Source organism: Phalacrocorax carbo, chromosome 1 (genome assembly GCF_963921805.1).
Source record: "Phalacrocorax carbo chromosome 1, bPhaCar2.1, whole genome shotgun sequence".
In the NCBI taxonomy this organism is placed as follows: domain Eukaryota; kingdom Metazoa; phylum Chordata; class Aves; order Suliformes; family Phalacrocoracidae; genus Phalacrocorax; species Phalacrocorax carbo.
In genome coordinates this window covers 200445125-200469638 of record NC_087513.1, presented here as the reverse complement: position 1 = coordinate 200469638, position 24514 = coordinate 200445125, and the positions used below count along the sequence as shown (strand labels likewise).

The 24514-nt window shown below is 40.4% G+C and overlaps 1 protein-coding gene across 2 annotated transcripts in view; it reads right to left on the bottom strand.

Annotated features, from left to right (window-relative positions):
- ALKBH8 (alkB homolog 8, tRNA methyltransferase) overlaps positions 1 to 12835 on the bottom strand; it is a 50374-nt gene extending 37539 nt beyond the window's left edge. The window contains exons 1-6 of one of the 2 annotated variants that reach the window (XM_064441264.1): positions 12764 to 12835; positions 7819 to 7959; positions 4708 to 4948; positions 3446 to 3577; positions 2444 to 2539; positions 984 to 1088 (exon numbers count right to left, since the gene is read on the bottom strand). In XM_064441264.1, coding sequence (XP_064297334.1) covers positions 984 to 1088; positions 2444 to 2539; positions 3446 to 3577; positions 4708 to 4948; positions 7819 to 7959; positions 12764 to 12781 — 733 coding nt within the window. In that variant the 5' untranslated portion in view covers positions 12782 to 12835. The remainder of the gene's footprint in view (positions 1 to 983; positions 1089 to 2443; positions 2540 to 3445; positions 3578 to 4707; positions 4949 to 7818; positions 7960 to 12763) is intronic. The other variant, XM_064441266.1, reaches the window with a different exon arrangement.
- Between the last annotated feature and the right edge of the window lie 11679 nt (positions 12836 to 24514).

Below are 24514 nucleotides of genomic sequence, written 5' to 3'. Positions count from 1 at the left end.
TATATCATATGTACTAACAGCAAGAGCTGTTTCCTGGAGACCATAGGCGCAGTACAGGGAGCAAGAAGTGTCTGGAGTGAAAAAATGCACTTAAATACAAACCCAAATATGACTATATAGTCCTGTATCTTTTTATGTTTGGCTTCCATGCTATGGCCTTGGACTCTGAAACAACATAAATTACCATAATAGTATCAAGAAATGTAGTTCTAAACACAAGCTCACAGATTCAGAGACCAGTATGAAGACTTTAGTTTTGATTCAAAGCATTCCTGGTCACAGAGAAAATACACTAAGAAGATGCTTAAATCCTGTCCCCACACCATATCACATTTAGATGCTATTCCCTTCTGATTTTCAGTTAAGTAGTACTTGTTTGGCTGAGATAGTTATTTTCTTCATAGTAGCTTGTATGGTGTTACATTTTGGATTTGTGATGAAAACAGTGTTGAGAACACAGGGATGTTTTAGTTATTGCTGAACAGTGCTTACACAGTATCTAGGTCCCTTCTGGTTCTCTTGCTTCCCTGCCTCATCAGGGTATCAGGAATCAGCTGAGGGTACACAAGGAGTTGGGAGGGGAAGAGGGGACACAGTTGAGACAGCTGACCCCAGCTGACCAAAGGAATATTCCACACCATATGATGCCATGCTCATCAATAAAACTATAGGGGGAGTTTACCAGGGATGCCATTGCTCAGGGACTGGCTGGGCATCAGTCAGCTGGTAGTGAGCAATTCTTTGGGGCTTTTTTTGCATCAGTTGTTTTTTCTGTGGTTTGTTTCCTTTCCTTTTTTTTTTTTTTAACTTATTAAACTCTTCATCTTAGCCCATTAGTTTTCTCAGTTTTATCCTTCTGATTCTCTCCCCCATCGCAATGAGGGGGAGTGAACAAGCAGCTGTGTAGTGCTTAGATGCCTACCAGGCTTAAATCCCAATGTAAGGTATAGAGCTCAAAATTTTTAAAGGACAAATAAACTTACCTTGACCAGGTTCATACTGATTTACAGTCAGCTGATCAGGTTTATGTTTGATATACCCCTGCTTCAAGCAATTCTCCAAGAATAGGTCACAAATTTCAGGTAGACCTAGTTATAGAGAAAAAAAACGTAAGCAAAACAAGATAACCCTCTACATTATTATCCTTTCTTTTTACAATAAATATAATAACTGGACAAAAGACACAGAAACAGTTTCATAAATGCAGAAGTCCATCTAATAACAATCACTCTGCGTTTGCTGTAACATGCACGTATCAGAATTGGGGCCTGACCGGCAAGTCTGATGTATTTATAACATCTCACAATTAGAAAGGCCATTCCTTCAAAGCCTCCGCATTCAGAAGCGGATCAGGTCCACTCCTTACAAATGCGAACTGCACTATCTGAACACATATAAAAGCATATCAAATCAGAAGCAGTTTCCGTCAACTACAGTAAAAAAGTTGCAGTCAAGAGGCAAAATTATTATGCAGAAAGCTCTCTTAAAAAAATTATCCCCTAAAAAATTCTGTTGCTGAATTACATTAAATATCACTAAAAAATCTGCTGAAGTTAAACTGGTTTTGAAACAGGAAAGAAAGTTACAGTCCTTCACTGGATCTTTGGTTTGCTATTTCACCTGAGGATTTCAGTGTAAAATTCTGTTGTGGGTAGCACCCACAAACATGTTAGTAACAGCCCTTTCATGAATCTATTGATTTTTATTTTTTAGTTGTTCTCCCCCAATGAAGCGTTTATGCTTTTCTCACACATAAAATATTCTAGCTGTGAGACTAGAAAACAGCTCAAAAAGCAATGCTTTTATGATTGTATATCTTCACTGTTAAAACTGCAATGTAACCAGAATCCCTCTGCTGGAAGCTACATCCACCCCAGTACACAGGCATCACCTCAAATTCCTATAAAACGAGATGTTTAACTCCCCTATTTTACTATTTTTAAATCCAAGACTATAAGATGACTCACAGCTCTTGAGTCCAACTAAGAATTATTCAAACCTTTTCAAAATTGCTTTCACTCCAAAGGAAAAATTTATTTTGGTGTGCACCCAGCAAGCTTCAGCTAGTCAAGATATATATACACAGCAATATAAATCACAATTCCCAAATAAGTGAATATGTAACTTGTAACACAATTGTTTTATGAAACAAAAGCTAAAAAAAGAATGACAATTACAATCACAAAGGCCTCAAAGGGCAGCAACCGCTGGCAGCAGGTGGTTGGAAAACAAGCTTCAAGTACTCACAATAATTTGGAATGGATCCCATTCAAAATCACTGTTCAGTGTGCGCTTAAGATACAATGAAGGCTCTCCTTTTATTAGAATATCACCTCTCCTTTAATTAGAATTCTACATCCATATCTCAGTGAGGCTTAAAGGCTTTATATAATGGTTCAAATATCAGTGAGAAATAAGTATGATTTAATAGGGAAGTTCTCACCTCCAGGTAAAGGTTTGTCTTTATCAACATTGTTGTTATCATAGCAAAACTCATATCCAAAATGTTTTACTCTTCTATGCTTTAAAGTTTTCTGGGCTGTAACAACACACAAGATTAAAGTGAGATTAGACTACATAAAACAGTATAGGCAGTTTGCTATGCTCCCCTATTCCATCTGACCTGTTAAACCTAAACATTCTTTAATTAACAGTTGAAACAATGTGTTTGGCCCTTGTTCTTCATGGCACACTGCTACCTTACTACCTTTTGTATTTGCATCAAGCATCACATTAACTGCTTCCTGAAGTCAAAGTGATGGTGGTTTTGTGCATGCAAGAAGTAGAGAGTACCAATTTTCTTGAGCCACGCTTAATGCATCTTTATTCTTGCCCTGATCTCTGAACTTGCAATTGGTCAATATCCTATGGATACAGCAGGATCCTTCACTTTCATCAATTACCAAATTACATGTTAGGTCTATATATATACACACACCCCTAACATTAGGTCAATGCAACCCTTTGTGTTGTTGCAAGGAACAAAATTTACATGGCAACCTTGAAGTGAATTCCAAGAACAATTAATTTATAAAGACATTTAACTCCACAGAGCTCAAGTGAAAGCACAAAAGCATGCGGAATGTGTGTCTGGTTGACTTCTTTTTGATTTAAGAGAAGCACGGCTCCTCAGTTGGACGTCAAATTGCAAGGGTAACCTTCACAGAACAGTCTTGTACTTGGCATATGACACCTGGAAAAGACTTCAGTTGTTTCTGGATGCAGGAATACTATTCAAGCAAAACCATACCAGAGTATCAATTCAGACCACTTGTCCCCAGGAGCTTACCACTTACAATAAGACCCAATTTCTAAAATATTAAGAACAAATACACAATGATTTCAAACAATACATTTACCAAGATGTAGACTTCTTGTAAACTGAAACTGTACATAAAACCAGCAAAAAAGTATGGAAGATCTGGATTTCTATGGTTTTTCCCACCATTTTGGGTATCTTCATATCCTATCCAGTCAATACTTTCCAACATCCTCCTTTCTTCCTCTGGAGAAATAATCTTTTCAATGATCATTAGGCCTGGAGGCAAGCTTGTAGGAACAGCATTCTGCCATAAAACTGGAGTGTACAGAAAAAGAGAATATTGTCACTGTTTAGAGAAAATAAAACCATGTGTTCCCTATAGGGATATTTACTATGTACAAAAATATACTATGGCTGTGGAAATATTCACTTTAGTGATACAATGAAGCTCATCATCTTATTTGGAGAATGAATGATCCCTTTTTGGCATGACAAAACAGGATAAGGCCTGTTTTGCTCATGCAAAGCACTTTCTCAAAATTTTACTGCATAAGACCAACAAGACTCCACATTATTCAAACACAAAATACTTGTGATTTTCCTGTCAAAATAATGGTAAAAATAATTTCCTGATAACTTCATTTAAAACCTTTTAGAACTTTGGTGATTTGGTAAATCACCAGATTGATATCTCAATCTGTCACCTGATTGATATCTCTGGATATTCATCCAGAGAAGCAATCTGTAATCAAATATGGAGGAATATAATGCAATACCTAGGTGAAAACAAAATGTTGGCGATGTAAGGACATTCAGTTTGCTATCCTAATAGCTTAAAAAAAACCCTATTTGCTGGCAGAATGTCCAGACCAACACAAGTAAGCCTTTTCACTAGATGCTATAAAAGCTCATAAAAGAAGCAACAGTTCTTGTACTAAATAGCTGTCCTGGTTTTGGCTTGTAGTCAGCCATAAAAAATCTTGGAGACAAGGGGGGAGAGGGGAAAAAAAAAAGGGGCAGCCAAATATCTTATTGTGCCTATTTTCCTTGTTAGAGTTGAGATGGATTGCAAGGCTAACATCACACAAGAAATCCAATGAACTGTCCAGAGATCTCCTGGGTCTCAATTTAGCTTCTTAATCACAAAACCTTCATGTGCAGTATTAAATGCAAAAATCTTCACGTGCAGTATTAAATGGTCTGGAAACTACCTAAATCCTTTTTCCTTTTGCTGCCACATAAAGGAATTCAAATTAGAGTATCCTATCACGAAATACAAGGAGCAAAGATTATTTTATGTTCTGAATCTTAGATTGTGTCTTTCATTCTCTGCGTCTACTTACAAAGACTAGTACACTTTTAGCTATATTTACAGCCTAGGAATTAAAAGCAGAGGGAAGCAGTATGCTGGAAGTTGGATATATAGGAAAGCAGAAAAGTTATACCTTTTTCCACAAAATTAATATATAGAACAATGTTTTGGCCACAGTCTTCCAGTGTTACTTCTTTTCCATTAAGGGCACCAAAGGCTTTCTTGCCTTCTTCTGTTGTCCCATACTTCACAAATGAATATGGTTTATTCGGTGGCATTAAGAGTGTTTCCACCAATCCATGTTCTCCTACTATCCTGAGCAGTTGGTGTCTACTCATCCCATTACCAAGACCAGCATTGGCAATAACCAAGCTCTAATTGAAGAGGAATTTAACAAAAAAAAGAATGAAAAAAAAGAGAGAGAATATGTGATTACTGTTGGTTCGTTTAAAACTAACACTCTACGAAGAGAGCAGCTCTGTAAAGAAAAATTAAGTAAGCCCATGAGGGCTCTTTTATGTATTCCACACAAGATACCTACATTTCAATGAGCTTGGCATATGAGGCTAAGGCAACAGTTGTTTGCTCAGCACATATTCTGGCAGAAGAGCTTGCAACCTGTATCAGAGACCCCTCCTCAATTAACATGTGTAGTTACTATCCCAATAGCACTTAAGCTTCAAACTGGCATACGTGCATCAAATATACTGCAGGCAGACAATGACCTTGGCAGGCATAATTTTGGTGGTTTCTAAAATGGAATTTTTCCAGAGACCTGCTACCACTAACAAAAACAAACAGAAAAACTTTTGAAGACTCTGAGACTTTTTTTTTTAAAGAAAGGTTTTCTTTGCCAAGGAATCTCTCCAAGCATAGAGAGATTGATATTCCCAGTCCCTCCTCATGTCCCCCATACGTCACATTCACCAAAAAAAAGCAGCAGCATCTAGAAATAGAGCATCTAGTTTTGCTCCAGCACTCTTACCTGAAAATTCTCCCTCTTGTTTCTATAAACAAAAGGGATTTACATCCCATCCTCAGGTAATACAGATTACTTCATGCACAATGCCTAATTGCTTCATTCTACGATTTCACAGTGATTTATGTCCAAAACTATCAAGGAATACGCAGTTTATGAGGACTGTTGCTGGTTTGCCCAATATTGGAAGAATCAGCTAAACAGAACTTTTCAAAGGACTATTATCCAAAAAAATATCCTCTGAAAATACACAGGTCTTTTCAAAATAAATTAACAAGTTCTTTTGACATCTAAATTGCTATATGTCATAACTGGATGTTCAATCTAATCATGGCAGTTGAAAGAAATTTAAGTCCCTTTTTAAGGCCAAATGAGGATGCAGTCTTGAAGTTTTGATTGAACTTCAGTGACTCCAAACAGCTAGCAACAATTTTTTCAGACTGACTCCATGTAACACCTTTCCATAAAGCTTTCAGACAATCTTTTCCTTGAAGTCTATAAATGTTCTGTGCCCTTTTCTGAAGGCAGCTGGTAAAATGTTCAATTGTTTCAAATGATAACATTTCACTTCTCTAAAAGACAGAAAATCAGGTTTAAAACTGAAGAGAAGGATTATTAAAAAAAAATTTTATATAGTGAGCATGCCTGAGGTATGGCTGTGGTTACGCCTATTGCAATGGCTCTGTTAACACCTGTTCTTAGCACTGCATCAGGCTGTTCATTACCGAGCACATTTTTCAAAGGTTAATTATAATAATTATTATTGTTATTTTCTCAAATGTTATTAATGGGGAGGCCTATGTGTGTAGAGGAAACGCAGAGACTCAAACCAGTGCTTTCAGTAGCTGTAGGCACTTCATCTACAAAAACTATCTCAACACAACAGCAGCATGTACAGCAACTGATCATGCCCTCCTGACTGAGCAGTTTCAACATAAGCAGACTCTTGAACAAAGCCTGAAAGCATTTTCTGTATTCTTGACAGAAGTTTACTACTAGCACAATGATTTTGTTTCGTACATCACTTATTCAAATGTCCTGTCATCTATGAGGATCTTGCTGGACCTAAAAACTACTCTTTGGATAGATTAGATGGATAATTTAGTATCTGGGGCAGTGTTGAGGGAAACAAGTCCTGGGTAATGGACCCATTTCCAAGGAACACTAGAAAAAACACAGTCCCTTCTCCAAAGAGCTTATAATATACACAAGATTGCTGGGTCATTTTAGCATATGCCCACGTGGTATGAAATCTGTGTGAAGAGTAAGCCCAATTTTGTTACAAAAAAGTATAAAGATCTAGCCAGTGTTTCCATACTTGCATGGGAAGAATTACAGGATCAAGATGAACAAGGCTAGAGTAAATGATACAACTCTACAGTGTTTCAAGCGATTAGCATCCCTCCACAACTGACAAAGGGAAATTGTAAAGTCTGTCTCTAACTCCTTCCCTTTCTGTCTGCAAGTTCCTGTCACTTGCCTTTTACTGTGCCAGTATCTGCAAGGTCACCCTCTGATCTGCTGTAGCTCTCTACTGTGGCAGAAAACTACAGATCAAAAAGTTGAGTAGTTTTCTTTTAGGTTAGGGAATAAAGTGGCTTTTGGAAAGTTCATCAAGCATCATAAGAAAGCCTAATTCCCTCCTATCTTGTTTCCTTTTATGCAAGGGAATAGAAAGTTGTCCCTTCTTCAATAGCTGTAAGTCAGTCAATGAGTTCAACTCCCACAGAACGACAGTCGAAATCAATTTAGGTGAAAAAAACAACATGGAAAAGATTTCTAAGACGGACATGTTTTTAACAGGGAGTTTAAATGAGAAAAATCATACTTGATAAAGTATAGAGGAAAGAAAGACGCAAAAGCTAAAAGCCAGAGAAAATAAATCACACAGAATGAGAAGAAAAGTTTATCTACTTCAAGAAGGTAACATTCCCAATGCTTCCTTGTCCTCCCCACCCCATGGAACTACTGTTTCAGACTTAAAAAAAAAAAAAAAAAAAAGGAAAAAAAGAAAAACCACCACAACAACAAAAAATGCAAACAAACAAACAAAAAGCCCCAAACTTATCCAAAGGCCATCAAAGTCTCTGCAAAGACATTAAATTGCTGAAGTGCAGTTCTGCTTTGAAATCAAAGCAGCATCGAAGACCCTCAATCTTAGGAAGCGCATTTTGGAGAACTGCATTTCAGACAAAGCATATGTGAGAACAGAACACCAATAAGTAGCATTTTCACACTACCAACAAAATCAGAACTGCCAGTCACCTGTGTGGCATGGGAGACGCACTCAATGCCCTCATGCTTCATCAATGTATGCTGAGCTCTGACCTGCTTCCTCAATACCTTCTTCTTCATTTTACAGACTTTCAAATGACCTTTGCTGGTTTTAACTTCCATGCCGGTGATCTGGGAAGCAGAAGTAACAACACATAGTAAGTGTCACGCTTGAAAAATACTTCAGTCTGCTCTAAAGAAATAGCCTCCCCATCTCATATGTCAGCTCTAGTATAGGAATAGGACTTTCAATAATTCCAGATGTTATTTATTAATTGGGGCTGACAAAACTGAGTCTGCAATGTACATTCTTCCACAGTCAACAGCACAGTTTTCCCCATCACTGAAGTTTGGTTATTAAACTCTCTTTTAAGTGGATCCCTCCCTAAAAATAAATAAAGCTTTAAAGACTCCATGATGCTAGATTTCACTTTCCAGTTTTTCTCTTCTTCACTTCTTTATTCACAATATCACTATCTCCATTTGCAGTTTTTAAACTCCTTGTCCCTCCTGTTTTCACATAATAGTTTCCCTTAATTTGCTCTCCAGAGAAGAACAAGAGGAAAAAAATACACGTGCAGCTTCCATGAGATTTGTATTGTTTTAGCTTCTAAGTTATTCATGCCTCACTGAATGCTTGAGTTGGAGATGAACTGTTCCCATTTGGCTCTGTTTTCCTAATTACCAATTTCAAGTGAATATGACATTTGGCAAAAATTGCTTTTTCTGAGAGTAGAAAAATAATGTGTTCAACACTTAGATGTCCAAGAACTAGCAACCAAGATGCTCCACAGCTCATTTAGCACATCTCCCAAGGCCAAACTTTGTACAAATCACATTCCTCTCATGAGAGGGAAGGGAAAACCGCATACATATACTAATTATTGAATTTAGTGGCAATAGAGCATTTACCTACCAGTGAGTTGCTTAAGGGTCACTGGCCTTCTCCAGGTTTGTTGCATCTTTTGCCACTTCTGATCTACCGCTATATTGAGATCATATGATACCTTCCTACGTCCCTCTGACAATACTTTCTTTCCTTTTCTCCCCTCCCACTTCCTTCAAACCCAAGGGAAGAGTCCAAACCTCACCTAAGACTATAATAAAGCTCCCAGACATTGATATGGCTAGACTTTGACTTTCTCTTTTTCTCTCCCGATAGTACAATCCCTTATCCATATTTTAGAGATTTCTTGTCTTCTTTCCCCAAAATCCTCCTAACACTACAGGTGGACAATCCAACTGCAGTTTTCTGTCCTTTTCCATTCTTTTATTATCACTGACCTGGTAACAACCCTTCCACCTCATCTTCTCTTCACCTCAAAAAATGTAGTTTTTTTTAAGAAAAGACAAAAAAACAACTATGCCAATCACCACTGTGTTTTCTTATTTAAATGTGTCAACTGCTTCAACAGTTGGTCATCCACTTGTATACCTTCTAGTTTGGAAGACTGCATAGCTGCTTCCCAATACCTACACTGCAGGCACGTTCATAATAATATGAAAATGTACCACAGGAAAATTGTAAAGGTAAAAAAAAAGAATTTCATATTAGTATTTGATGCAACTTTGTATTGAATGACTTAGCAAATGTCTTCTTCTAAACAAATGCCATTATGCTAGTAAAATTGTTATTAAAGTATTAGAGTTGCATAGGATCTGTAAGTGTGTATTCCTGGTGACTGCTGCAGTATTACCATCATCACCATGCACAAGTCTTAACTGCACTGAAAGAGAAAAATCTTTAAAGGGAATCAGAATGACAAAAGCACCCAGTAGAAATAATAGATTCTAATCCCCAGAAAAGGAGCAGAATAAATGCTGCCAAAGACGACTCGGTCTTTTGCCACTCCTTACCATTTGTTTGTTCTTCCTCCCACCCCTGCTCTTCCACTTTCAAACCCGATTTTATAGCAGTCTCAAATGAACTAAAACACTTGTCAAAGAAAATTATTGGCAACAACAATTTCAAGCCAACTGAGAAAGTTACTGGCATGATAGCCTCCAACAGTTCTATCCTGAAAGAGTTGCAGATGCCTGTGACCAAGTTTGAGATGGTGCGTGCATGGCCGTAACAGTTTGAATCCCGACCTCCTGGCCAAACAGCATTTTTTTTCCCTCACATATCCTGGCCACATAAAGATCATGTTTACATCTGAGCCTGACATAAAAACCCTAATAAATTACTCGGCACCAAGATCCATCCTACCACCACTAGACTCTTGTGAGTTCCTAGGGTCCCTTACTCAGAGCTAGTTCAAGCATAGCCATGCTAACATGTAATGGAGGCAAAACATAGGAGAAGGAAATCTCACCAAACTAAAAGAGCAGTTTCAGAAAAAGGAAGAGACTACTGAAATAATTATTTCATGTGACTTCAGAAACATAAAGTGTAGAGACTGAAAAGATCAATGGGTTATAGAGCCAATCTTCCTTTCTGTAAAATTATTTTTTATTACAGATTTGTTAGCAACTGTCTTCCATTTCCCTTCAATACAACAGTGCTCTCTAAGGGCTTTCTGCATATTTTTATACTCTGCTTTTCTCCCTTCGCTTCCCAAGTTTCTCAGTACTTTCTCAAATAATAGTTTTCCCTTCTTGATGGCAGACCTGCACAGAGTCTGCAGTTTACTCTTTGACAAAACCACACTTGCTTCTAAAGACAAATAGTTCAAAATAGTTTCCTGATGGAGATGAAGTGAAGAATTCTCAAACTAGGGTTAAACACACAGAAAGCAATGGTCCTGTGGTCCCGTTAACCTTCACTAGCTAAATAGTGATCAAGAAATCTCAAACTTGCTTAGACAAAAAAAACCACAGTGAGACACCAAAGAAACCCAACAAAAGGTAAATGCAAGCAAAGGTACCTGGGGGGGGGGGGGGGGGGAAGAACACCCTCATGAAAAGAAGCATGAGAAGTTTACATTAAGTACATTCTCCTAAGTGCATCTAATGGGTTACCCTTACCAGGATTCATTTGATTTGCAGGCTTGTTCAGCAAGCTTACCATGACCAAGCTGTCCAACTAACAGATTTGGTTCAAAAGGCTTGACCTGCCCAACTTTATTTGCCATACAGAGGTGAACAGAGGCCAACAGCTTTACAGACTGCCCATCTGCAGGTCTTCCAGGGAGGGGGACAAACAGTCCCAAACGACTTCACAAGAAAGTATAGGAGAAGCACATCTTTGATTTGGTGAGGTGGGGTTACAGGAGGAGAATAAAAGTATGGGGTGGGTTTACTCTTTGGAACCATGCAAATCTGGTTCAGAAGTAAAAGCATGGAGGCTACATACATCACCATACCAGTCAGACCATTGGCACACAGCCTCTGCAGAACAGACACAGCCAGTAGAAACTGGTATCAAACTGAACTTCAGTTTGAAGTTCAGCCTTCTGAGGCCCAGGCCTCTCCCATAAATCTACACCTCTGTGGACTGGAAGATTCCATCTGATCTCAGAGGAAAGCAGCTCTGGCTTTAGTCAGGCCTTTAGTCAGGTCCTCACAAACTCACACATTCTCCAGGCAGAAGCCAAAAGGTCATGGCCCAATATTTGGCAAACTAGAACAGAAACTGAAATTTAAAGAATACTTTCCACCCTTTCCTAACCTCTAACTAAACAACAGAACAAGGGACAGACAAGGTGTGACTCAGCTGCCGAAACAACAGCATTTAAAACTGGCAGATGCCCTACCCCACACTGCTTGGCCATTCACCCGCTGCTCAAGAAGCCTAAGACATTCCCTACATGCTGTGTCATGCTTGCCAACATTACCCAGATGCCTCCGGCCCCTGAAGGCATCTCAAACAGCGTTACCTGCATTTCGGAGACAGCAGAACCTTCCCTTGGTCTGTCTGAACAGTGCCTAAACTCGCCGCCTCGTCCGTTGTATCATTACCAGAGGCTGAGTTCTGCCAGCATGGAAACCAACAGTCTGCCTTGATTTCTGAGTTAAACCACACTCAACTGTATAGAAGTGGAAGATTTTATCTGGTAGCATCTCACACCCACTTTACGAAGGCCAACATGACTACAGAAGAGAAAGCTTGCAGTAGTAGGTGATTCGTTGCTGTTATCATCTCCTTTCACAACTATTAAAGAGTCGCTCCTGCAAACACACTGAAACAGTCTCCCCTTGCAATGCTAGCTCATCACACAACTGACCTGAAATTACTATAAAGGTTATTGTAAAGCTTTAATGTAATGGGGGAACCTTATTTGCTGTAGAAGCCACTTCCGAAAATGAAAGTGCACCGTTACTGAAGCGGAGCCAAACGGCAGCTGTCAGCAGAGGGAGCACCGCGCTCACTTACGAAGTTTGGCAGTTCATTATTCAGCTTTGCCTTGGTTTTGTGCCGCAGAAGCGCACACATAAATGTATACAGACATTGCGTACACACAGACATCAAAACTCGTGGAAAAAAAAAATAAAATTCAGGAGCTCTGGTGGGCAGATTTAAGAGTTTGGCATTGGTCAAATATACCAGAAGGCGCCGGTACGTTCCTGCGGTTATCCCCACCGCATCTCTGCCAGGGACAGCCAGCACTTAAACCTCCCATCGACAACCCTCAAATTCATAGGCTCTGGGCACTTGTTGAAAATGGTAAAGATAACAGGAATAAGAACAGGTACGTGCGCATGCTGTTCTGCCCTGAATAAACACGGCGCGGGGGGAAGGGGGGTGTGTGTCAAAGCTGTGAGGCAGACGCAGGGGTTGACTTGGCCTTGCCCGCCGTCACACCACCTCGCCCTGACAGGGCCAAGGCCACGACGCCACGGGCTCGGCTCCCCCGCACACGGAGGAAAGGAAAGGCGGCAGGGGCCGCCCGCGCTCCCGGCACCCCCGCGGCGCCCCGCACGCTCCCCCTCCCCCAGGCAGCGGCCGGGCGGGGCGGGTGCTGCAGCCCCGGGCCCGGCGGACGCGGCACGTTACCTGGCTGGAGGCGGCCATGTTGGGGCGGGCAGGCAGCCCGCCTGCGCCGCGCCGTCATGGCGGCGCCCCGCCCCTGGCCCGCCCCGGATGGGTCACGGCTGCCGTGCGGGCGGGAAGTGTCTGCTGCGAGACAAAACATCTGCACTATCATGACGGGGTGAAGAAGGGAAAAGTTTTCAGACATGAACCGGTGTTCTGCGCCAGGATTTCCTGAGTGACTGGTGGGTCCGAGGCCTGTCCTCGCAGCGCTGAGGGGAACTTCGTGGTGTAATGGCGGCGGGTAAGGCGGAAGACGGCTGTCTTCGGTCTCCTGCCTTGGACACACGCTTATTGCGGTTTTTCCATAGCCTCGTTTCTGCTTACCCAAATGCTACCCGGCTTCACCTGCCTGCAGGCCCTCCCCGTCCTGCCTTTTCTCTCCCAAGTAAAGCCTGCTTCTTGTTCTCCTTCCCATCAAAAGTTTTCTTCTAAGTCCACAACAGAGGTAAAGCAACGTTTGAACTCCTGCTTCAGCCCCATACCTGGGTCCACTCCTTCACTGAGGGCAATTCAGGGCAGAGCCTCCTCCAACACAGGGGTTCTCGAAACAGCCACATCCACACAGCAGATTGAAGACATCTTCCCCCAGGCTGAGGCGCCCAGCTGAAGAGACCATCACCTAGGCAGGCCATCATCACAGCAGCACTGATCCCATTACCTTTGGTGCATCCTGCACTGGGGTTGGAGGAAGACAAAACCATGCCGATGCAGCCAAGGCCACATGAAGGCCAACCCTCTGGTTGTACATACATATTTCCTCCTACCACTCTTCAGCTCGCTAGCAATCCCACAAAGGCTGCTTAGTAAACCTGTGTTCTTGAGCAACCTGTGCCTTGCTAAAAGGAAGCATCTCCAAAGCTTGCCAGCTCTCTGCACGAGAAAGCGATCCCTTAAATCAGAGAGAGAGTGTGTAAATCCCCCTTCATCTTTTTCTGCCATCATAGACTAACTGAGCTTCATACTATGCCCCTGTACTAACACAGCATTTTCCCCCTTCCTTATCCAAAATACTGAAGTTCAGCATTACCTACTTTGTCTTTACCTGGCAAATATTTTACATCTCCCTGTAGCTTATTACCTAAAACCAGTCTTTTTTTTTTTTTCCTCTTTTTAAATACGAAGCTGATTGTTTTTTTTCTTCCCTCAACCTCCTCTGGGTATTTAACCTTTCTCAAGATCAATTAGGTGTGGGGTTCCCAGGTGGGTAGTATGTATGGTGACTGATGAGCCTTTAGAGCTGTAGTCAGAACCCAGCTCCTCAGCGTTGTCCCAGATTTACACTCTGGGGGAGCGTACCCATGCTGTTAGGTAGTGCTGTGCTTGCCTAGAAGAAAAAATTTTTTTGTCTTTTCCTTAGATCGTATAACGTGCCCTCCACCAGGAACACAGCTATCCCATGCACAGGTGGTACAAGGGCAATAAAGATGTGAGGTTGATGGGGCATATCCACCAGCCTGTGAAGGTAATCAGAAAGGTGGCACCGATTCTGTCCTTCCACCACAAGTGTGTGGCATTATATCACTCTCCATCTTCGGCCTACACAGTAGGTAGTAAGGAATTGTGATAGCACAAATCTTTTGCTTAAGTTTTTGCATATGTACAGGGTGAATATTAACTGCCTACCTAGTAAGAGTATAGCAGGGAGCTTGTTAACCTTTGCAAACACTAAGTATTAGCATTATCCGGTCTTTTTGTAAGCCAGAATAAATGGGGGGAAAGAATAACCAGGCAATGTCAACAGCTGCTGTCTCTATTAAAATATTTTCTGAGGCCCTCAGCCCTGGAAACCACCAAACCTGAACACTACTGAAAGGATGATCCTAATGAAATCAGTTTGTAATTAATTACCAATGTGTTCTGACAAGTGGAAAATACCTGCCCAAAGGTGGTTTCTGGTAAGTGTCCATGCTCCAGTTCAAAGCCCTGGTAATGTGGGCTCTCCATTCTTCTGCTTTGCTCTCCATGTGTGGTTTATCCTCCTGGGATGCATTGTTAGTAGATAAGAAGTTCGTGGAATGTTACATCTTGGAGCACAAACCAAGAGGTTCTGGCAGCTGCCTGACCCTGTGTTCGCTTGTCAGTGTGTTTATTCTGCTTTATTATTGTGAAAATTGCTCTCTGGGAGAGAGAACAGACTCACAGCATATTTTTTTTCTTTAAATATCTCTGCATGATTAACATTGGTCAAGAATTTGTGATGCATATTGCAATAACATTTCCTTTGCAAAGGCATAAAGATTTTACTTCTATAAACAACATTCTTACATATGAAAATTCACCAATTAAAAGGAAGACAGTTAAAGCCTGGTTGTGGGGTTTTTAATACAAGTTTATTTTGGTCAAACCAGAATGGTTATTCCCTTTAAAATGTAAGGCCCAAAGCACTCTACAGTTCCTTCTCATGCAAGATAACACGGGTACAGACTCCTCCTACAGATATCACGTGCTTATTGACCACAAATAAAACTACATCTCCATGTGGTTAACAACATTGTCGCTGACTAACCCACAAAATAGTTAACAGAAGTGGGGATTCAAATACATTTACATTTGATGTTAATATAATCACTGATAAAAAGTGCTTTGGGAAAAATATTAATATTTCTAAAAAATTCTTATAATGATAGTATTTTGGTTTTAAAATTCAGGAAATATTCTAGTTTGAAATTAAGTTTTCATAGTTCTCATAGGCAAAAAAAAAAAAAATAATGGCCCTGGCTCTATTTTTTTAATTGATAACCAGGAAATATATTTTCTAAAGCAGAACATCATGCCCCCATTTACTCATGGGTGAGAAATAAAATGCTGCTGACCTTTCCCAGGAGCAAATTACAATACTCACTAGGCTGTTAGCTCTTTTATTGTTGCCACATTCCTAGGAAGAGTCAAGACATTTGTCTATTCCTTCTAATTACCCACCCACTTCATATGATGGTAAGTAAACGCTTCTGTTTCCTTCAAAAAAAAATAGAGGTTACTGGTCTGTAGGCGAAAAGACAATGGTACTCCCTTTTATACCAATGCAAGCCAAGCTGTGCTTTAGCCTAATGTGATCACACTGGATTTCCATCACTTTCAAACCCAATTAAAAGAAAATCACAGGAAGGTAGTAGGATTTGCTGTATCAAATTTCTTAATTTAAGAAGCTGCAGTTTAAGAATCATGACAAATAGGATATATTTCAGGATAGCAGTTTGTTACAGAAATAAGAAAAAACCTCTTAGCATAGAATTCGGCTAAAAATTACCCATGACTAGAACTGTAGAGGAGTACCGTAGTAAACGATGAGACACAAGATTAATTGTTTTAGGATAGCATTCATGTGGTAGCTAAGGACTTTGACAAATATCTGTTGACCTGAATTCAAAATGTGCTACTGCTGCTGCTTGCAATAGTAAGATTCACCATAACAAACCCATGCAATGCCAAAGGCTTATATTTTTCAGGAAGATAGCAAGGCTTGCTCTGTGCTGCATGTCATTTTGATTCTGCATTTGCGCTGTTCAATGCTAGATTTTATATTTCTTTCTGAAAAAGAAAAACAGCCTTAAAAAAACCTTGCAATTGCATAAGACCGAAAAGGGGCATGAGCAATCTAGGCCCTGGCAAAATCAATGGGAGCTGTGCCAGTTATTACAATTAAGGCAGGTTTTATCCTTATTTTCAAATACTAGCAAACAAAAATGTTTTATTCTCAAGAGACTTAAAACATCAAGTAATATCAGTATGCTTTCTGATTTCTAAGCTTTAGGCTACATGCTCTTGATACCTCCAAGCTTTTTTCCACAAACATAAGGCTTCGGACTACATTTTTTTTCCCTTTCCTTTAATAAAAGCTCAAAATTTCCTGAAATCTCTAGACTCAGGGCACCAGAACTTTAAAAGATGCATTATAAATAGCATAAATCTCATTACAAAATTGTAAGATTTGGCAACACTGGTTTTGTGGCACAAATGCATGATTATTGGCAGGATCACTTCCATTGTTACCAGGTACAATCCTTTTGTGAAGAAAGTTTCTTCGGCACAACAACACAACTTTTTCTGAGCAGGCAGATTTCAGTTCTGTGCTGGGACAGCTACATATCTTGAGCACTTCTGCTATGCCATGAGATTACATTAATGCAATATAAGCATGTTTTATCAGAGCGGGGAGGAACAGTTTTAACTTCTGTTGTCAGATACAGTGCAAAGGTGTGCCTACGTTGTTGGATCACCATTAATATCTCACTAGAACTGGGAGCACAATTCTGTAGGCTTCAATAAACAGATCTTTGATCCCTTCCTGCAGAGTCCTCAGAAAATTATTCCTGTGAACTTTCAGGAACAAGACAGAAATTTCTGTAGTTATGATGTGCATGCCACACGTGAAGACCTTTCGTTGTCGGTACTGCCAGCCCAAACCTCCAGCTCTTGCAAGGTTCCTACAATACGGGCACACAGATGTCAACAAACAGATATTTTCACCATTTGATTAAGGAAGAATCTAAGAGATGTAAATTCCCTAGGCACAATTACTGGAAAGCATAATATCCATGAAGATCCACTAAAAGCTCCCGATGCAGCTCCTGATATGCTGTCTCCTGCCAGCTGTTTTCTGCTCACATAAAACCTCTCAATGAATGGTCCCCAGCCTTCAAAGTCCCACATGCACCAATTCCAGGCAAATCATACATTGCAGGCAATCATTTTGTCTTCAGGTTTAATTTCTAAATTTTCTCTGGCCATAAGCAACCTTGGAGACTTAGAGCTTTAAATCTTTACAAAGCCGTGCCTTGTCTGCTGTAAGAATACTACTGACATTTCCACGCTGTAGAGCAAGGGGCCTCCTGCAGTTAGGAGCAATGGGCCACTGTCAGGTTCTCATCAAGCTCTATGCACTTCTATCATCACACTTTTATTTGAAACTACAATAAAACTACAATACTACATGGTAGGCCCACAGACCATCTACCAGAGGCTTGGAGATTATTAAATCCATAAATCACTGCTGGAAACACTTTTCTTAAGAAAAAATCCTGAATCATCTGTTGGTTCTCTGAGGAACAGGAACTGCTGCTTTCACTGTCCGGGTGACTCTTTCTCTGCAGTTCAGGCAAAGTCTAGGGAAGATCTTGTGGCAGTTTAGTACGCTTTCCAGGGTGACAGGAAAGTAATAGGAAGTACTGGAAGAACAATACAAAATATTGATTTCTCTCCAAATCACTGAACCCATCAACACATGGTTTAGTTTAGCCTTGAAAGCAATGTTGTTAGAAAGATTCAGACAAAATATTTCTGTTTTCTCTGGCACAAAGGCTGAAAAATGTCATCTCTTCCTCAAAGCCTGCATATACTTTACATTCTCTTCTTGCTCTTTATGCCTGCTTTCCATGATGAGGCAGGAAATATTTTTTTTTTTTTTAATTACTGATTGAATTATATTATTCTCTTCTGGCCCTACTGTCAAAATCTTACACTAACCTGGCAAAACCCAGTTCTGTCGCAAGCAATTAGGATTTGGTAGGCGTTCAGAAAGCAATGCGTCCCTACACAGGGATCCTCCCCGATATCTACACTAGACAAGCAGTCTGCCTTCCTGCATATCCTTGAAACCATAATTTCTTCACAGTTATCCTTCAGGACATTAAAGTATCATAAGGGCAATCATGGAATATCAGGCAGTGAATTTGTCTACTTCATAAATCAATACATTTTTAAGGCTACAGTGCTTGCAGTCCAGACAATCTGCAAAGTTAATTTTTAAAGATGTAGTATTGTTTACGTACAGAGAACTAAATATTGCATTTCCATCATAAGTTAGATCCTCAGTGCCTCCAGTGAGACAATATTGCAATGTATTCCTTAGACTGGGACTCTATCCTTTCAGCCCATTTTAGGCATCATCTCAGGAGGTGTCATTAGCTGTTGCTCATGCAATAGATTCACCTTCTTTGGAAGAAGAATAGCTGTGCATCTATAAGTTAAAACTTTCTACATGAAAACATGGTAAGTTTCTTGGGTGACCCCACTTGCTGCTCTTGTAATACAGTTTTCTTTGACTTCTCTGAATCTGTACGCATACTCAACACATCTGAAAAATAGAAGTTGTAAGTTTTTCAACTGAATAGGCAAAAAAAAGAGATGCATCCGAACTTAGTGGAAATTTTATTACAAGCACCATTTCTCCGTGGCTCCGTTTGCCAATCTGCATGGTATTTACATAAATATTTACCCAAGTCACCAAGGGTTGTGAATCTTCATGAATCATTGTTTGTGTAACACACTGTAATCCTTGAATGAAACATAGCATATGCATTCAGAGTATGGATCTGATTAATGGCAGAGGATAATAGAAAAGAATAGATAAAAATGATCACTTTTTTTTCCCCCTTGTTCAAAATTGATTTCAGATAAATTCTCTAATACAAATGCAAATCTCTTTTTCACACAGACATAGTATGGTTTGTACACAACTTAGTGAAGAAGATTAGGACACCGTCTGATGCTCATCAGCATATGCAAGTTTGTTCACTTTTATTAAGATTAAAAAGCAGGCATTGTTTGCATATAGTATTTGAAATTCATGTCTACGTCACTTTACTCTTTCTATATAGAAATATCAAACAGAATTTTAAAAATTAAAACGTTATAACATTAAATGCTCTTAATTCATACGTAGACAAAGTCCTTTCTGGCAAAATTCTTTGCTTCAAGAGATGGGTAACTAAATGAGCATACCGGCTGCTTCACTTTGCTGTCATCTCTCAACGGCTATGTGAGTGAGCCTGACACAATTGATCTCTCATATTATCATCATCTACATGCTTTTGTTATTGTCTCCTGTGTTAAACTTTACGGTGGTGTCAGTCAAAGGAAAATGAGTGAAATGAAGTGTGACACTCTAAATGAACAAAATAACCAGGAGAGAAGTTTAAGAAAGGACCATATACGTTGTGTACAGACTGCTTTAGTCGCTGTAATATCAGTGCACGAGAGCCATGTAGTACACCATCTTGTGTACTATGAAATCATTGTGATACTTTGAATAGATATAGCAGGAAAATATTTTTTAATTTGGGGATTCAGATTTCTTAAGCAAACAAAATTATAAACGTTAGAGATTGGAAATGTATTTTGCCACCCCATCCTTCTCTTCACTGCAACAGGATGGTTCTTTATAACACACTTCTATAGTGTTCTGCAGCTCAATAATAGGAATGCATTTTGCAGGGGAGGATATGTGCAGGGAAGTCCCCATACATAGGGCACCCTCCTAGGAATGGAATCGGCACCTACTTGAATGTGCATGGAGACCAAACAGGGGAGTCCCTGACTGCATCACATAACTCAGGATCACGGTTACTACGTGAGCACTGCTTGGAACAGGGAGGAATGAACTAGAAACTCCAGATCCCACCCAGTAAATCAGTGTGGATGTACATGATTATGCAGAGTTAAAAGGAAGGGCTCATACGTATGTTGTGCAGTATCAAACACAGAACAGAGATGAGAGGTCGTGCTAGCCTATGAGTATCCTCAGATGAGAGGCTCCAAAAGTGCAATAATTCTTACATATAAGCAAATCTACAGATGTTTAAGAACTCTTTCTAGATTCACATGGATCCCCAAGAGGGCCTGTTTCTGTATCTATCTTTTTTTTTCTTATTTATTAGAAGTAAACTATAAAGCTCCAGGCAGATATATAAAAGTTTCTGGCTATGGTAACATAGAAGACATGTACTGGGGGCACCTCTCCAGCTGCATTCGTAGTGCAGTCCAGCAGCTGGAAATTGATTTACTATAGACACCTTTCAGTACAGAGCTCGCAATAGTTAACATACCTGTCACATGATTCCTGCTCCCACTAGCAGCCTCCAAGACTCCGGATTCCTCGTCTGCAATGACCCTCACGGAAATTTTTTTCAGCAAGTAACTTACACCCCAAATGCATGTGTGCAGAACGGTGATAAGCTGTGCTCAGACAAATGCTGTGCTCCCATCTGCACTTCTACCTGAGTGTCCCGTTTACCTGGACCATATAGCACCTCCCAGAAGATTTAGCCTGATGCTTGCTTGATGACATCCTACCCGAAGGTAATCTGAGCTTGATTATTCTTTGAACATCTTGACAAAAGCTGTAGTTAGCATCAGACTAATTACATCATTCTTTTGTCATCTGCTTACTACTGGCTTTGGAAAGCCTATATTTCACCACACACCAGTGTTTGGTCATTTCATACAGAGGTCTAACACTAAGATCCTGTACAGTTTCATATAAACATATAGGTTCCAAATGACGAAAGGTGTGATGCCTTTTCCTATGGAGTGAGGGCAGATAGCTGTTTAAACTAAAATCAGACTTCATGTGTTCCAGTAGGCAAGAGTACTAGGAGAAAGGTATAGCTTTTTTAATGCAAAGCTTTTCCCCACAAGCAAAAATATTTCATCAGCTCACTCCAAGTAATAACGAAACACAGCAGCTGGTCTTGCAGTACTTAATCCACTATTTTTCCTTTGCTATCACAAGTATCATACTTACCAGTATGCTTCCATTATGGCTATTTTCTTTTAAATGCACAGCATTGTCACTAGTTGCCTAATGTATTATGGTCTCTTAAATCACACCTGGGTTAATAGATCCTGGAGATAAAAGCTAAGGAATAAATAAAAAAAAAATTTTAAACTTCTAACTTACTCACAGGTCTCAGGAAAAGCAGCCTAAAGGCAAGGGTGTGGTTTATCACACCCTGATAATGCCCAGCTGGCAAAAAGGTCCCCTGTTGCCCAGGGCAGGTGAGGAGGATTGAGAGAAGCCTGAGAAGGTTTTAATTTGTGCTGAGAGTAGCTTGTCTTATCCTGAGTGCAGTGTAACCAGGTTGATGATCTGGACTATAGATTTTGCAAACTCAGGTAAGAAAGTTCCTTATGTAAGTTGGTGGGTCTTGGTTTTATTTCTTCCTTATCTCTCCTTACTACAACTTTTAAGACTATTCTAGGAGTACTAGGATTGTTTGGTAAAGTGTATTCCTTCTCTTGTTTGCTTTATGTAAAAAAATACTAGTATAGCTAAACTTTTTTTTCACCATCTGTATTGTCACAAAATGAAAAATGTTATTTGTTAAAAAGAAAACAAAATAATACTATGAAAACATAAATTAAAATGTAACTCCTTATGGTGCATTTAATGATGCATGGGTGGCACGTCTTCTGAGAAAAGTGCTTGATGGTGTCAAAACACATTAGGTTCTTCCCAAGGGCACAGCATGTGTACTCTTTATCAATCATGTCCTTATCAGTAAATTGTGCAACAAGAGCTTCCACCCAAAATAATGAGGGACTTGAGCTTTTGATTTTTCACCAATATCTGAGTTAGGCATGTTGCTATCTGCTGTTTTTTGCTGCTTCTGTCACCTTCTTTCCAACACCGAATTAGTCATGCAGGTGACCTTGCTGGTTTTCATTGTGCGCAGCAGGCTGTATGAGCTATTGCTGGAAAAGTGTGACATTGCTCAACTAGTGGGGTCCTGTATCTATTTTTTCTAACATGTTTTTCACTGCTGTGTCTAAATACAGGCTGTATTTCTGTTGTAACACGCAATTTCCTTCATTTGCCATAAGTAAAAAATAATTATGCTGTTAAAAGGGAAGTACAGCATAATAAAATGTTCTCTAACTGCTTATAATCAAAAGAGCTGGGAGCTTTTTAATCCAGGCTCCTGTTAGCTTTAAAATGCTGTTTTCCCTCAACTTTCCATAAAAACAATGATGCTGAACATAGGAGGCATAGTAATCTGGGTAACTTCATCCCAAGATATTGAGTGAATGAGTATAATGAACTGCAACTTGATAACAAGGGACTTGCAGATATCCAGTCAGGTCTGAGATGGCACTGCATGACTGCAGTGTAGCTAGGTTCTACTGCTCAATTCCAGAGAACAGGCAGGAGGCCCCCTGGAAACTCCAAACCCATTGGTCTGATCCCCTACATTTGCTATAACAGTAAGGGACTAGAGTCAATGAGCCTTTCCAGCTTATTTTTCAAATTCTTCCACACTTGTGGACAGGAGTATGGCATTGGGGAAAGTCAGGCTATTTCTGTAACGTGGACCTGGCTTTTCATGCTCATGATGCGTCTTGCAGAATGTTGTGGTTTAGCCCCAGTCAGTGACCAAGCACCTCATAGCTGCTTGCTCACCCCCCCCCTCCCCCCTGCCCCCACTGGTGGGATGGGGGAGAGAATCTGAAGAGCAAAAGTGAGAAAACTCCTAAGCTGAGATAAGAACAGTTTAATAATTGAAATAATAATAACAAATTGTAATGAAAAGGAAAACAGAGAGAAGCAAAACACAGGAACAACAAGTGATGCAACTGCTCACCATCTGCAAAATAGTGCCCAATGCGTCCCCAAGCAGTGATCGCTGGCCACAGGCCAACTCCCACCATGCTGAGCATGATGTCATATGGTATGGAATATCCCTCTGGCCTGTTTGGATCAGCTGCCTCGGCTGTGCCCCCTCCTTGCTTCTGGCAGAGTGTGGGAAGCTGGAAAAGTCCTTGACTAGTGTAAGCACTAATTAGCAAGGACTAAAACATTGGTGTGCTATCAACACCAGTCCCATCCTAAATCTAAAACAGAGCACTATGCCAGCTACTGGGAAGAAAATTAACTTATCCCAGCTGAAACCAGGACACAATTATGAATTAATTGTCTCACAAAGCTCTGTTCCCAAACTTATTTTGGGAAGCATTACTGAACTCTGCTCTTGAAGTCCCTGAAAAGTTCCTCAATACTGGGTTTAATCTGTTAGGAGATGTAGGGACTTGCAGTGGTGGTTCCAACCAAGTGATAGAGCAGTCCCCGGCAGGCTCAGGAGCTGAGGGTAAGGATCTGTGTGTGTGAGAAGGGTGAATTCGTTAGGGTATAGAAATTAGAAAGACTGTCATAATGCAGGAGCCAGGAGAAAGAACTAGTCTTCTAGTTGCAGTGATGCATGGAATTAAGCTTGAAACCTAATTTCACTGTGCAAAACATGAGGCAAAAAGGAGATGCAGTAGTAAAGCTGCAGTCTGATACCCATCATTTAGTGGGTTCCTTTGAGCATCAGACCTTGGCCGTAGCAGAGGCTGCTGAGGCCCAGCCCTGCCATTCAGTCAGCCCTGCAGATCACAGCAACTGCCAGCCAGGTGTGTCGGGCACGCTGGTGTCAAGAGGTGGAAGAGGGACTTCATAGCTCTAGCTAGGAGGATGAAGGAGCAGCCTGCTTTGCCTTGAGTGTGAGATAGGAACACCATTTCCTAGTCATTAAATGTTTAACTTGGTGAACCTTGTGTTTTTACCGTACTCCTTGAATATGACAGTTGATTATGGGATCAAAATGACTGAAAAAGGAGATTCGGAAGAAATTAAATCATGTCCCTTTAACAGGCATGCAGAAAGCTATTTTCAGGTTAGGCATAGAAAACACTTTTGAAAATCCTAATTAACCTCTTTTCCAAGGACATCTAAAACCCAAGACTATTGGGCATTGTGGGGATGCCAGTGTGGCCTGACAACCTGCTTACAGCTTCAAAGGAACACCTGGACAGATGCATGCAGCAGTAGGGACGAACAGAAACACAGACTGTGCCCACTGGCAGCAGTTACAGCACTGGGCAGTGATTCTGTGGCTGCTTCAGACAACAGGCATTATTCTCTTGGAGGGGAGAGTCATGTAAATAGACTGGCATGCC